General features: G+C 40.1%; 2 protein-coding genes across 2 annotated transcripts; both read left to right on the top strand.

Annotated features, from left to right (window-relative positions):
- LOC102703148 (B3 domain-containing protein Os02g0455800-like) lies at positions 1-741 on the top strand. The gene is made up of 2 exons (XM_006660028.1): positions 1-248; positions 384-741. The coding sequence occupies exons 1-2, from the start codon at positions 1-3 to the stop codon at positions 739-741; spliced, it is 606 nt and encodes a 201-aa protein (XP_006660091.1).
- Positions 742-13,468: 12,727 nt separating this feature from the next.
- Positions 13,469-14,209, top strand: LOC102702875 (B3 domain-containing protein Os02g0455800-like). Its single transcript, XM_006660027.1, has one exon. It carries the CDS (start codon positions 13,469-13,471, stop codon positions 14,207-14,209), a length of 741 nt encoding a protein of 246 aa, XP_006660090.1.
- Positions 14,210-15,449: the final 1,240 nt, after the last annotated feature.

Here is a 15,449-nt window from a genome sequence, read left to right as displayed (position 1 = left end):
ATGGCAGCTTCTCTAGCACTCTCCGCTACCACCGTTGGGGTTGAAGATGTAGCTGACATAGAGGTCTTAGAGACGGAGTACCTATTTGAGAAGCTTTTGATGCCAAGCGACATATGTGGGAACACTGAATGGCTTGGAATTTCAGAAGGGCATGCTTGGAAACTAGGAAGGATGGTCCAGGGCCAGGACGGTCACTTCACCGTCTTCGTTGAGGATGGCGTGGTGCCTGGGAAGCAGTGGCGCTTCAGGTATTGAGGGAACAAGAAGATCCATGGCCTGACCAAAGGCTGGGGATGCTTTGTTAAGGAGAAGGGCCTCAAAGCCGGAGACACCATCTCCTTCTTCCGTGGAGCTATGTGCGGTCGTCTCTTCATCTGCTGCAGGTCGGGGGCTCGTGCAAACCTTTCTTCATTCACCACATCGCCTCATGGCTTGTCTGCACCGTTAGGACAAGCCAATCCGCGTGCTGGGAATGAGGTTGGTGGCAGTGGGCGGAAAAGGCAAGCATCCTCGGGATTTGCAGGGGCGCTACCAATGCCGCTGCCTGTGTCATCACGCCGTCGACACCACACCACGGTTGTGCGCCTAATACCAGAGCCTATGACAGAGACACCACCGGTTCTTGAATCCATGTTCCTCATTGCGACACCACCTGTAGTGAAGACGATACGACTCTTTGGAGTTGACATCAAGGTGCCACTGCCCTCTATTGTCCAGCCAAAAAGAGAATCCAACCCATGATGGGTAGTGTGCAGCAATGGGGACACCTTTCTGAAGAGGAGCGTGCTGGTGTGACTGATGCTTCCAAATTTGTTTTGTTTACATCACAAGTACTACATCTTTGTTAGTACATTGTGGATTGAATTGTTAGTTTGTTATGATTTATTTCTAGAAGAATTGTTTGGCAATTATTATCTTTTTTGCAGTTACTTAGCAGAGGAAATGATTTTGTGCCATTTTTTCTATTAAAAACTTTGATTCATTCCCTCCATATTTGGAGTATTACTATAACTTCCCTAGATATTTTCCAACGATACGAAGAATGCAATTACGAAGACATTACAAATAAGATCATATATCCATGTGCAAACCTATGCAAAAATTTCATCATATATATGTATTATTGTATACCATTTATTGTGATGTTTATTTTTATTACCTTTAACAAGTACTTTACCCCCACTTTATCTTCAATTCAACACCAACGAAACACTGCAATACATGAAAAATAGTATTTAGAAATATTATGTAATAAATGGAATATTAATTTCAATGTCTCATTATCACTAGCATGCACACCTTTTTCCCAATTTAATTAGGAGCATAAAATCACCCCATCACAGCTCCCACCTAAAATGTGAACAATGAGATAGAGAATTCCTACAAATTTGGATACATATATATAGTAAATGTGGTATTCGGTATATACATTCTTTGACGAGCCATAAATACGTACCCCGTCACGGGTGGAATCTTTGGTGACGGGCCAAAATTAAAGGACCATCATGGATGACACATCTTTGACGGGCCTCGAATTACGACCCATCGCGGATAAATCATCTTTGTTGGGCTTTCAATTATGGCCTATCACGGATGTTTCATCTGTGGTGGGCTGTACATAAGGGTCCATCACCGAATCTATCTCCCATGATGGGCTACTATTCATGCATGTCACTGATATCTTGTGTCGGAACTAAATTTTAGTCGTTCACAGATTACATCTCATCTATGACGGACCGAACCATATATAGTCATCTAAAACGAGCCGTGTTTTGGCCCGTCAAAGATGGTTTTGTCTGTGATGGGCTGTTGGGCTCCGTCACGGATGGGCCCTTCACATTTGTAGGGATCTATAATAGTGACACATGAACCAACAAATTTAGTGCATACATTGAGTAAAATTTACTACTGTTGATGTATTCCAAAGTACATTTCGCTGCCTTTAACTATTTTAATGTATCACATGGACACCTCAACTACTGCTTTGGAAGGGGTTCTTACTACGACTGCCATTTTGTTTTGTTTTGGGGTTCTTAATACTACTACATTTTGTTTTGATTTTTCTCGTGTGTATGTGTCCTTAATGTCGTGTCTGGCTGCTAGGTTTGAACTAGTGACGTTTATCTTCCACCTCTACTCCATCTCAATAGCTAGGTGCTCTCATTTATTGACACAGTGTGCTAGTGCAGATCCATTGACAAAGCCACTCTCTCAGCCAAAGCATGAGGCACACACTACGACAATATATGGGTATTAAATACTTACATGATTTACTATAGTGCAAGTGAGAGATGTTAGTGATATGCTGTAGATATGATTGTGTTACATACTATGTTTACATATTTATCATGCATTTTTCTATGAGATTGATAACTTATTATTGATTAATGAATATGTGATTTGTTTATGAGACTCTTTATGTTGTAAGTTGCTATTTCTTCAAAGTTTCTCTAATAAAATATCACATATGGAATAAATGTGATTAGATAATCAACACATGTATTCATTGATGATCAAGTCTCATGGATCATTGTATGGAGATACCAAATCGATTATGTGGATACATGTTGGAGAACATGATGTTGGATAAATCCAACGTGAGACATTGCAAGAGGTATATGTGATGTGTCATTAGTGTTCTCATTGGGTGTTGATGTATAATCTTTGGACTTGACATTATCATGGTTCCCAACATGTATAGTGGATTGGTTAAGGACTACTAAACGTAACATCGTGATTAGGTGATTATAAAAGTAGTCTCCGGGCATACCATAAAACATGTAGTGCGATGTAAATAATCAAGATGGAATTTGCCCCTCTATTGGAGAGATATCTCTGGGCTCCTTGGTGTTATAGATTATGGAAGTGCATGACCAAGCCAAAGCTGATTAATGAGTCAATCACAAGTTAAGTAATCGATTACAAGATCAAGTGAATGATTTATCAATGACATATATATAGCCTTGAGCTTAACCGATACCGTGAGGCAAAGAAATTAATACAAAGATACATTATAGGTTCAGTCAATCCGATCTTTATGTTTTGCTCGACAGGTAAATATGTTCTGCTAGGAGTTGCTGTTGACACATGGACCGAAAAGGGGTATTTGAACTGTAACTGAGTATTCATCAACCTATAGGTTGCACACTTACTGGGATAGAATACGGGCATTTGGATGTTGATCCAATACAAGCTCAGTTCGGATAGAGATCCAAGAAGGACTCTAATGGGCCTTTGGAGTGTCAGTTTTGGGTCTTATATATACATGGGCAAGGAGGCCAGTTCATTGCGTGAGAAAACCCTAATCGTCCTCATCCCAAGACAAACCCTAGCCTCAGCTAGATGCTAGCACATCCACGCACGACGTTCCTTCTATGGACGTGTGGATACCAGTAGAGGCACCGCTGGATTGCATTGCTGATCGACATAATTGCTTGGTTACTAGTTTACGTGGTAGAAAATTTTTGTTTTATGTTATTGTAGCCTGCACGTATCGCTTCAGCTAGTACTAGCAGGTACTAATGTTGTACTCCCCCGGTCAGAAAATGTAATCATTTCTAAATCTAGGCAAGGAGATTAAGAAAGTAAATAGGCATGATTAGAGAATGTTTGTGATTTTTGTGAAGAGAATGTAGGTAAAAAAATCAAATGGAGAATGCTTATGATGGGTTGAGATGAGGAGGTATGTGTAGAAATAGCTTTATTCTAGGATAGTATGGGTTGTAGAAATAATTTTATTTTGGGACCGAGAGTGTAATATGGTAATTGGCTGGAAAAGGCCTCTACTGGGTGTAGAAATGCTTTGACCAATTGAGTTAAGATGAAGAATGGTTGTGCTTGCTTTTTTTGTGTCGTGGGATGAGGCTTACAATGTAGCACCATGTAATTAGTTATGACAGACTGCTTATTTCTGGTCTCCAATCTAAACCCTTTTGATTTGTTTGTTGAGTAACCCATATGTTGGAGAGCAGAGGAAAGAGAGAGTACTGCATAATTGGATATATTGTATTGAGCCTTAGGAGCTGCTATATGTAGAAGTACAAAGGAAGAGATAAGGTAGCATTACGGATATAGAAAGACTCCACACAAATCAATCGTATCATAGTATGATTCTAACTGCCTATACTCAAACATCCCCTGCAGTCCAAGCATGAGCAACACGGACACTTAAACTGAAGAAGAAACCGATGAGAGTACTCAACACGGATGATAGCCCTTTGTGCCATAGTCTATGATTGTAATATATGTTTCCAGAGAGGAACTAATGGTTTTGGTTTTCAGAATAGCATAATTGCACGTCACCATTTGGTTCAGCTTGGGTCTCTTGGGTTTAAGAAGTAAAAATCTCCTAAATTCCTCCTTCCTGACACCTTAGCTAAGCTATGTAGTGCAGTATTCAAGCAACAACTTATTATAAACTTGATCAGAAACGGGAACAGACAAACAGCTGCCGTTCTTTTTGGTGCTGCTTAAATCATGCTGCAGCGTCTTCTTATCTTCTCGTTTTATTCTATCCAAACAGAATGAAGCGAAAAACAAGGGAAGCACAAACTAACTAACATGCAGATTTTGGGACGGAGAGATCGATCAGCTAAGGAAGCTTCAGGATTAATTGCTGGGTTGCTATCCTTTCTCATCCTGGTAATTATAATTAGGGGCACATGAACACAGAAACGTTATAAACAGGTCAAGCTGTAATCGGGAAAAAAAAAACCAGATTTCATTATGCAGTATAGACCCTTGATTTTGGCAACTCAATCACCTATAAGATTGGTTCAAACACCTTGACAGAGATACCACATTAATAGATCATTACTGACTGATACTAATTGACAAGATAGAAAAGATAGGTCACATGCACACAGAGAGGCATGACATCAGAATCATATATAAGTCATGTTGATAGATAGATAGATATTTAGAGAGCGGCAGCGGAATCGATCATTCATCCTCCAAAGGTAAGAATATATAGTTGATCACGGGCACGGCGAGTGCTAGTTGAAGTCATCCCAGTTGGCGGTTATCATGGTACTCCAGTCAATCTTAGAATCAGCCCATATTTCCTTGAGTTCAGCCTGCACCGCCGCAATATTAGCTAGATAGCTCTCCTCGACCATGTAGCATCCAGTCTTGTCGAATTCGCGGCGGACCTCCGCCTGGAACTTCTCGAAGTCGTCGTCCACATTGTAGCCAATGATGGCATCGATCTCCTCAGAGGGCTCCCTCTCGCATGCCAGGATGACCTGGAGGATGCCCTGCGGCATCGGCACCTTCACGGGAGGAGCCTTCCCGCCGCCGTCTCCACCTACCGCCGTAGCAGCCACCGTCTTGGCCGCACGGCCGGTCGCCTCCTCCTCAACTGTGGACCTCGTCTTGGTCTCGCCGGAAGTTTCCGCCGCCGGCGCCGCCGCGGAGAAGTCCATGAATCCAAGCTCGATGTGAGAACTAGCGAAGAACAGCGAGCTTGGATTCGATAGATGAACAAGTTTGAGGAGCACGATACAACAGGGTACACACACACTCCTCTGCCTTGATCCAACCAGCCGCCGCCGATCGCCACCGCGTGTTCCAAGCCGCCGTTCTCTCTGTTCGCTCTTGTCTATATAATCCCCTCGCCAGCTGTTACAACTCACGCACACACCCACTCCGGCCCAGTAATGCGTGAGTTGGGTCGACGTTGCCGCCGCGCACGGCCCATGCTTGCAGACGCTGGTTCAGTTGTCTGTAGATCATCCGGCACGCAGTGCTGCTCCTCCCGTTCAGCTGATGCACGCCTGTCAGATGGTGTCCTGACAATCCCCCATTCTTGAAAACCGGCTTGCCCCCAAGCCGGTGCAGCAGGAAAACGAGTCTTGAGATCCTCCAAGTTCTCCCAGGTAGCTTCTTCTGCATGGCCATCGGACCAACGCGTGAGCAATTGAGACTGAGTAGTGTTACCTTGTTTAGCGACCCGATGATCCAGAAATTCCAGTGGAATTTGCAACGATGAATTGGATGCAGGCAGAGACGCTAGAACTGTTCCACTGAATCCATGAGTAAATCTCAATTGAGAAACATGAAATACTGGATGTATTTTGCTGTCATCTGGAAGCTGAAGCCGATATGCTACTGCACCAATTTTAGCTGTTATCTGAAAGGGACCGAAATACCTGAAACTGAGTTTATGGTTAGCCCTGTAGGCCACTGACGACTGCACATAAGGTTGAAGCTTAAGATACACCCAATCACCAATGTGGAATTCTCTAAAGCTTCTCTTCTTGTCAGCATAATGTTTCATCTGTTGTTGGGCTCGGTTCAGATGTTGCTTCAGGAGCTGCTGGATCAATTTTCTGTCAGACAACCAAGCTTGCAAATCCTGAACAACACTGTCCTGAGAAGTGATGCCAAAGAAATTGGGAGAATGCCCATACAACACTTCAAATGGTGTCTTGCCTAATGAGGAATGATATGATGTGTTATACCAAAATTCAGCTAGATATAACCATGAAGCCCACTTGGTAGGTGTAGCATGAATGAAACAGCGCAGATAAATCTCAAGGCACTGGTTGACACGTTCAGTTTGGCCATCAGTTTGTGGATGGAAGGCTGAACTTAGATGTAGTTTAGAACCTGATTTAGAAAAAAAGTTGATCCCAGATTTGGCTAGTGAAAACCTTCCCCCTCCGCCTGGGCCGCTGGCCGCTCGGCCCAGCGTGGCCGCGCTGCGCAAGGTCCGCGCCGCCTCCCCGCACAGGTCGAGCCCGAGTCCGCCATATTTTAATTATTACATATATTTGTTATTGATATGTGGGTCTATTAATCTTACGTTTCTTTTCTCCTTATAATAAGTACAGTGAGTGGAAACGGTTAATATATGGAATTCATCATTATTTTTTTTAAAAAATAGAGTATACATTAAAAACAAGGAGTTGATGATGGTGGTGACCTCCACAGCGATAAATGTGTAGTGTGTTGTTTAAAAAGTTAAAATTTAACTCAATTTAATATATGCGGTGTGTTTCAGTAAAATTTTACTCGAAATCGATATATGCGGTGTGTTGTTTAAAAAGTTAAAATTTAACTGGAGGTGTGGAGGTGGGGGAACGATGGTTAGTGTGTGGGGTTAGAGATGTTGTTTCACGCGCTGTTTGTTGAGAAGATGAAACAGGCAGACTACACTGATTCGTACTTGGTAGACAAATGAAAGCTTAAAACACTAAATTAAATTTTAATTAAACCCTTGGAATTAAGGAGCAAGTGTGGAGTCAACGGCCAAAGGAACCTTTGGTCGTGTATGGAAGTATTACCAAATTTAATAGACATGCACCCATTTATACTGCCTCCGTATTTTGGATATATTTTAATAAATGATGACGTTGAATTTTCGCTCGTCTTACTCAAAAAAACTTATGTTATTATTATTTATTTTGTTATAAGTGCATTTTTTACTAAAATATATTTCACTTAATTATGACTCACAATTTTACATATTTATAAATTATTCAAACAAATTATCTAACTTAAGTTAAAAATCAACGATATCATATATTAAAATATATAGGTAGTACATGAATAGTAAACTCTGCTTGCCAAGCCTAGCCCGGTGTTCCTACAATACCATCTTGGTGAAGAGCACCAGCTCCTCATTGTTGCTACCGCTGGCCATGCCAGGCTCATTCGTGTGGAAGCAATTCATCTGACATATTATGTCAGAGGAATGTGGTAGATCATATATGGAGCTCACTATTTATGTGTCCATGTATCAGCCATTAAGTTTCTTTATGATGCGTTTGGTTGGTGGTCAAGATGAGATGGGATATGACCATCTATATTTTTAGGGATACGGTGATCCAATTTTATGTTTGGTTAGATGGATAGGCTGATTTAATTTTTTGTTTGATTGAATGGATGAGGATGGATGGGATGGACATATTGAATTACTAATAAATAATAATATAAATTAATCATCATAAATTTTATCATAATTAATATAAATTATCAATAAAACATATCTATCACCATTAATTAAAACTAATTTAAACTTGGTAATTACTAATTAATGTCAAGACAAGCTAATTATCACTAAACAATCACTAACGATCATGGTTCGCAAAGGTGGATGAGCTCATCCGGCCAATTTGGCCAGATAAACCCATCCAGCTTCTTCATGGAATATTCCCTTTCTGAACCATCATATCCAGTTTCGCTCACGAACCAAACGCATCAATAACTTGAACGGTCATCTCCCATCCTGACATATTTCACCAACCAAACATACCCTTAACTTTTACGTCAGAGGATATCGTTCCCATTCCTATTAGTCTCGACGTTTACCAGCCATTAAGTCCCTTTAACTTTTACGTCAGAGGATATCGTTCCTATTCCTACTGGTCTCGACGTTCACCATTCTGACAAGCCTTTGGAGCAGCTCGTCGCCAGTTGACAAGGGTAGGCAGGTTCTCGGGCGTCACCCTTGAGCTTGTCGTCTTGAATGCGCAGAGAGATGTATAGTTCGTCTCACAGTGCAGTGCCTGGAACTGGAAGAGCACCAAAGCATGGAGGTTGACGAGGGCGAACCGCTGTCGTTGTGGAGCTGGCCGAGAATACTTCATCGGCCGGATTTCTGGAGAATATCTAACCTTTTACCCCTTTTATATTTGATCATAACAGATTTATCATTAAACCCACATGTAATAGACATATGAAAACTTATATGTCATAGACAACGAGTGATAAATCTATTACCATTCAATCTTAAGAGTTGCAAAAAGTTAAATGCCCCGATTTCTGGGCATCGAACCGCTCCTCCACCTTTGCTGGGCTGGGAGAGAACAATGAACTTGATCAGAAAGAAATCATGGTTACCCAGCAGGATCTGGTTGCTCACATGGGTCATTGCTAGCAACGTATGCACATGAACCGTTGAAAAATTGATTGCTTAAATCAAGCGAAATTTACTACTGTTGATGTATTCTAAAATTTATGATATATTGGATGGGTAGATTTATATTTTATTGATGTTGTCTAACTTCAAGCTAATCTCCCCGGCTAAAGAGAAAAATTCAAGCAAACCTGTGGTTTGCACCAGCACATATCATCAAGAAAATCAGAAGGTCATAATTTTGCAATATTTTCATATCCCCAAATCCCCGGATTGTTGTACAGCAAATCTAAAGACTCTGAACATTGACTACAGAAAAAACACTCGCATTCGTACAATCAACTTCAAGAATTCATTCCTCGTAAATCACATGGGATAATAGCGTGTGCTTTAGTGAGAAGATATATAAATAAGTATCTAGAACTTTTATATAGATATTTTTGAGCACATCAAGTCATTTTGGTTGCAAAACAACTACCGAAACAAATGTGCATACACATCGATCAATTAAACCCCATGTCAAGAGATAAAACAGTTGCACCCCCGTCTTTTTTATTTCTGCTTATGCTTATAAGATGAATTTTAAATTTTAAATTTGGAGTTGATTTTTGAGTTTTCATTGACGTTTATTTTTCAGTATTGACTTTTAAACCGCTATATATATATATATATATATATAACATTTATTTACAAATTTATTTTCGTTTTCAAATATGCCGCTTGGCTTTTTACATGAAAAAGACAAACAATCGCCCTCTCTGAACTCTAACTTTGTCACCTAGATTCATGAGCGGTGATAACGAAAAAAAACATGTCATCTTTCTTGACTTATCTTCCCTTCCCTTCGTTCCTCCCCTTATCCTTCCTTGGCATACCAGTGGCAGGGGAAGAGGGAGCATGACTGCATGAATATGGGGAGATGGAGGGAGCAAATGCCAGCCAGGGAGCATTCACCCCTCTAGGGTTATAGGGAGAAATAGGGGTTGGTTGGGCCTTGAGCTCACCTCTTGGGCAGCCCAGCTGGTTGTGCTAGGCCAACCTTTCTAGCCATTTACAATGTGACTCTGGTTTTAGCAAGTTTGGCTGAGCCATGTTATGTCAGTTGAGAATCGGTAAGATCAGCCATACCACAACAAGGGCATTTGGGATGTAAAAAGGTTGGTCGAGGTGTGTTAAGGCCATCTAATCCTCTATTTCTTTTGTTTTCCTCCAAAACTATAAAGTTCCTACAAAACCTATGTAGTTGACCAACAAAATTGGAACCTCACTAGTTCAAGCAAAAAAAAAAAAGTTTGGTGACACGTTGCTCATGTTATTTTATTAAAACATTGAAGGTATATCTTCACTCTGTCTATGGAGAGCTCTATTATGGCTATAGACACAACTTCTTGGGAATTGTCAAGATTGATTGGCTCGACAAATCCTGGCCTTGGTGGCTCTATGTTTATACACATAATCCCTTCATACTGTCATAGGAAATATATAGATAAGCTTGAGATATCTTAGGCCATGTCTGCTTCTACTTATGATTATTATAATCTAAATTATTAAGTCAGATAATTATAAGTTGGATTATTATTAGCTCAAATAGCTAATGAATGACAATGTGGATAATTATTTAAGTACGCAAATGGTAGTGGTCTTTAGCCACCCAATAATCTAGAACAAGTACCCTTAGGATGCGTTTGGTTTGTGAACGAGGTGGGTTGGTTTGTATCCTTCTCTGGATTGTAGATTGGATTGGTCTTATTTTTCTGTTTGGTTGGAGGGGTAGGTTGGATCCTGTTTTTTGTTTAGTGGGAGGGATGAGATGGGATGAGTTGTACCTGATTTTTGTTTAGTTGGAGCGATGAGATGGGATGGAGGTTACCTCCCATATCCAAAAATAAAATATTGAATACTAGGATTAATATATGAATAAACTCAAGTAATTAGATGTTTATTTATACAAGTAATATATTTTAAATAAATTTAATAAATGAAATGGATACCACCTCTATGCGTCGTGGTCATCCTGGGATGGATCGGTCCGGCCATTTTGGTGAGATGAGTTGGACCTGTATCTATGAGAAATATTCATCTCAGGGGTTGTTAACGCCAGATTTTTGTAAATAGTCGTTACAGGATGAAACACGGTTGAAGACCAAATCAGATAAGAAGGCTCGAATCGGCTGAAGGGAGGAAACTGGGTGTGTTGTGTTTGCGGCCGATAGAGTCCGGATCGGACAGGAGTAAGAGTCCGATTGGGCCTAAAAGCTTGGAGATAGGTTCAGTATTTAACTATGAATCCGTGTAGATTAATTAGGATTTATCTCGAAGTTTGTTTAGGATTCTGTTATTTAATTAGAGTCCGGACAGTGTAAAGTTAGGTAGTAGCGGATTCTTATCCGCTTAGTTATTTTCCAGGGCTATAAATATAAGTGTCCGGGGTCCTTGTAAATTATCTCCAGATCAATCAAACTTGGCGCATCGCCTCAAACCTTTGACTTGCTTGAGCTTTTGGCGCGGGGTTTGTCAGCTTCGTAATGTAAATTCTAGTTCGTCAAAACCCGTCGATCAACTAAGACAGAACTGTCTCGGTTAAGTCTGACCTTCTGTTTGGTTGATCGGCGGGTTGAGTTCTACTACTGCTTTGATCTGCTTTAAGTTTGAAGTAGTATTAGTGCTCGTTCAAGTCTCTGCGAATTCCTCTTTTCAACCTGGTAATGTTGTTCCAGTTGGCCTGGTTCTGTCTCGGTTCAGTCCGATCAGTCTGGTTTACTGCGTCCACGTTGCCGGATTGGGTTGGGGATTCGTAGAGGCTTATCGCTGGAGTTTTAGCCAGCATTATCTTGAGTAATTCACTGATTAGTTGGTTAACTCAGTAATCTTCATGTTTCTATGGTTATATCATGCGAAACTGCATACTGTCTAGGTTAGGTCTGATCTATGTACGTTTGGTATGATCTGTCCATAGACATCTGTCCGACCGGTTGAGTTTAATGGATTAATTGATGGATTACGTCGGTTTGCTATCTCGTTATTTGCATGCTATAATATTCCGCTGATATCATGTATGATTGTGCCTAGAGCTATACTGTCTCGATTAGATTCGATCTTCTAGGTCTGGTATAAGTATAGATATGTTGTTAGTCATTGTTTGATGTTAATAATTAGCATAGCAGCCCAGTTTATGTTCAATTCCATATCTAGTTTCGTATTGGCTGTTGATCTCATGTTTGATAAGCTCTGCGATGGTCTGATCGGCCGATTAATCTTAAGACTATCTCGGTTCGGTCCGATCTTTTAAGATTAGTTGATTGATTGGGCTTCTCGGTGTTTATCCTACTTCCGACTCAGCCGATTGGGCATATTTATAATTGTTATAATAAAATTCCTGAGAAGTCGATCGTCTAGTCTATCGGCTAGGGTCCTGGGACGGCATCGGCTATCCGGCCGATAGCGATTTTAGGGTTAACTGTTTTCCGTGTTATATCTTGTCAGTTACAAGATCAAACTGACTAGTACGTCCAGTATTTCTAAGAATTAGGTCCCGCACTGGAATGGTCTAAGATTGATTCCCAGGCATACGTGTGTGACCGCTGATTGTTGTTTTCAGCGTCAACAGGGGTCAACTCATCCCACCCATTCACCAATAAAACAGGGTCAGAAATGGGTTGGATCTGTCCCAACCCATCCCAACCTTGCAACCAAACACATCCTTAGAGAAGTTTACCATATTACAGTAATATTGGCTATTGATTATAATAAGTCGTCACAATAATTTAATACTTAAATCCAGTCAAAAATAATTTAATACTTAGTTTCAATTTGTTTCTATATAATCTAGATTACAGTAATCCTTAACTGAAACAAATATGGATTTAATATCGTCATATGCTTGACATATTGATCATTTGGTATAACCTCAGTTTGGGAAAATGAGAATCGCTCCCTCGCTACCGACAAGTAATGCTACCTCATCACAACTATTGCCATCTCATCACCACATAGAAATTTGCTCACTATTGATTCAACAATAATACTTGCCATGTTCTTATTATAAATAAATAGCTTAGTTGGCATTTGTGAGCTGGCATTTGCACTGCCACATATAGCATGAGATGGAAAAAACATTCACTCTAGTGAATGTGCTAGATTTAAGGGGAGAATCGTTATGCCATCAAAAAGCTATCTAAGGTTGAAGTTATATGTTCATCTGTCATTGTGTTTTCTCATATATGTGCTCTGCCATAATATTATGTATTCACATCACATTATCTACAGCTGTCTATCATTGTATTTTTTCCATATACAGTAGTACTATCAATTTTACGCTGATTTCTTCTATAGCCATGAAGAGAATAAAGATATGACAGTAACGCATGTGTCTATCAATACTAGTATTGCCAAAATAGTGAGAAATGAATATCTTTGATAAGCAGATAACAATTCAGCATTTACATAAAAAAATAATCCAAGAATGTGCCAGGCTACACTTTGTTTCCACTATAGCCACGCTAGTGTGAATGTGTGCTTCCATCTCTCCTATATATCCCGATATTGTGGACCTCAAATTTGCACTAATCCTACCCCATTGTCCCACGCTACAAGTTCAACGGCTCCTCTATGGCAGCTTCTGCACCACTCTCCGCTACCACCGTTGGTGTTGAAGATGTAGCCGACATAGAGGTCTTAGAGATGGAGTACCTCTTTGAGAAGCTTTTGATGCCAAGCGACATGTGTGGGAGCACCGAATGGCTTGGGATTCCAGAAGAGCATGCTTGGAAACTAGGAAGGATGGTCCAGGACCAGGACGGGTACTTCACCGTCTTCGTCGAGGATGGCGTGGTGCCTGGGAAGCAGTGGCACTTCAGGTATTGGGGGAACAAGAAGATTCATGGCCTGACCAAAGGCTGGCGATGCTTTGTTAGTGAGAAGGGCCTCAAAGCCGGAGACACCGTCTCCTTCTTCCGTGGAGCTGTGTGCAGTCGACTCTTCATCTGCTATAGGTCAGGGGCTCGTGCAAACCTTTGTTCATTCGCCACATCACCTCATGGCTTGTCTGCACCGTTAGGACAAGCCAGGCCACGTGCTGTGAATGAAGTTGGTGGCCGTGGACAGAGAAGGCAAACATCCTCAGGACGTTCAGGGGCGCTGCCACTGCCGCTGCCTGTGTCGTCGCGCCGTCGACACCGCACCTCGGTGGTGCGCCCAATACCAGAGCCCATGACAGAGATGCCACCGATTCTTGAATCCATGTTCCTCGTTGCGACACCACCTGCAGTGAAGACCATACGTCTCTTTGGAGTTGACATTAAGGTGCCACTGCCCTCTATTGTTCAGCCAAAAAGAGAATCCAACCCATGATGGGTACTGTGCCGCAATGGGGACAACTTCGTGAAGAGAAGCGTGCTGGTGTGGCTGATGCTTCTAAATTTGTTTCGTTTAAATCACAAGTACTACATCTTTGTTAGTACATTGTGGATTGCATTGTTAGTTTGTTATGATTTATTTCTAGAAGAATTGTTTGGCAATTATTATCTTTTTTGCAGTTACTTTAGCAGAGGAAATGAATTTGTACCATCTTTTCTATTAGAAACTTTGTTTCATTCCTTTCATATTTGAAGTATTACTATAACTTAACTAGATATTTGCCAAAGATATGAAAATGCAATTACGAAGACATTACAAATTAGATTTAGCAAGTAAAGTGTCCTTCAAATTGCCATGCTTACGAAGTTCATCAAACTCAATATAGTTCAAACTATTTAAAGAAGAGTATGTGTAGAAATACAATTTAGAGAAAATATATAAAATTTGTATTACAAATATAGAAATAATTAATACTGAGAGAAGAGTCGATATAGAAATGCAATTTAGAAACATCAAAATTTGGATTTAAAATAAAAAAAATAAGAGTATGAATACAAATAAACTTACTATTATCAAAAATACAAATTAAGGAACAAATATTATGAAAAATGTAGACATATCTACAAATTTGATTAAAAGTAAGTATTATCGATCATACAAATAAAATTTAGGAATATCTAAAACATAAATTAAAAAATAATTACTATGGAGAAAAGAGTTCATGTAAGAGTAAGATTACAAATATTGTGAATTTGGATAATAATAATATCAAGTAAAGAGTCCATGTAGAACTACAATTTAGAAATCTATTAAATTCACACTAAAAACTAATATGACTGAAAAGATAAAACAGAACGTGAGTATATATAATTAATATACAAGTTAGAAGAAAACTCTTATGCTTGCCTATGCAAATGGACGTGTTGATGGGCTGATGGCTAGTGGTTCAAAAGGTCCTTTCTAATATCAAGTTTATTATTTAACAATGTGGGGGAAATTCGAAGACACACGCACACAAAAAAAAAAAGAGCAGACAACATGTTATTGTCAACTAAATAAATAAATAAGATGCAACAGAAAGTGTACACTTGTTGGTAGGCAAATGAAAGCTTAAAACATTACAAATTTGAATCGAATTAAACCCTACTCCCTCTGTCCCAAAAAAACTAATTCTCCGGTTTCCGTGTCCAACGTTTGACTATCTGTCTTATTTGAAAAAAAAATTTAGGAAATT

Source organism: Oryza brachyantha, chromosome 8 (assembly GCF_000231095.2).
Source record: "Oryza brachyantha chromosome 8, ObraRS2, whole genome shotgun sequence".
NCBI classification, from domain to species: Eukaryota; Viridiplantae; Streptophyta; class Magnoliopsida; order Poales; family Poaceae; genus Oryza; species Oryza brachyantha.
The sequence above is the reverse complement of the archived record's forward strand: the minus strand, read 5'-3'. Positions and strand labels throughout refer to the sequence as shown.

Coding starts and splice junctions, on each gene's coding strand:
- LOC102703148 (XM_006660028.1), top strand. CDS start 1: ATGGCAGCTTCTCTAGCACTCTCCGCTACCACCGTTGGGGTTGAAGAT. Junction 249..383: donor GGGAAGCAGTGGCGCTTCAG/GTATTGAGGGAA, acceptor CATCTGCTGCAG/GTCGGGGGCTCGTGCAAACC.
- LOC102702875 (XM_006660027.1), top strand. CDS start 13,469: ATGGCAGCTTCTGCACCACTCTCCGCTACCACCGTTGGTGTTGAAGAT.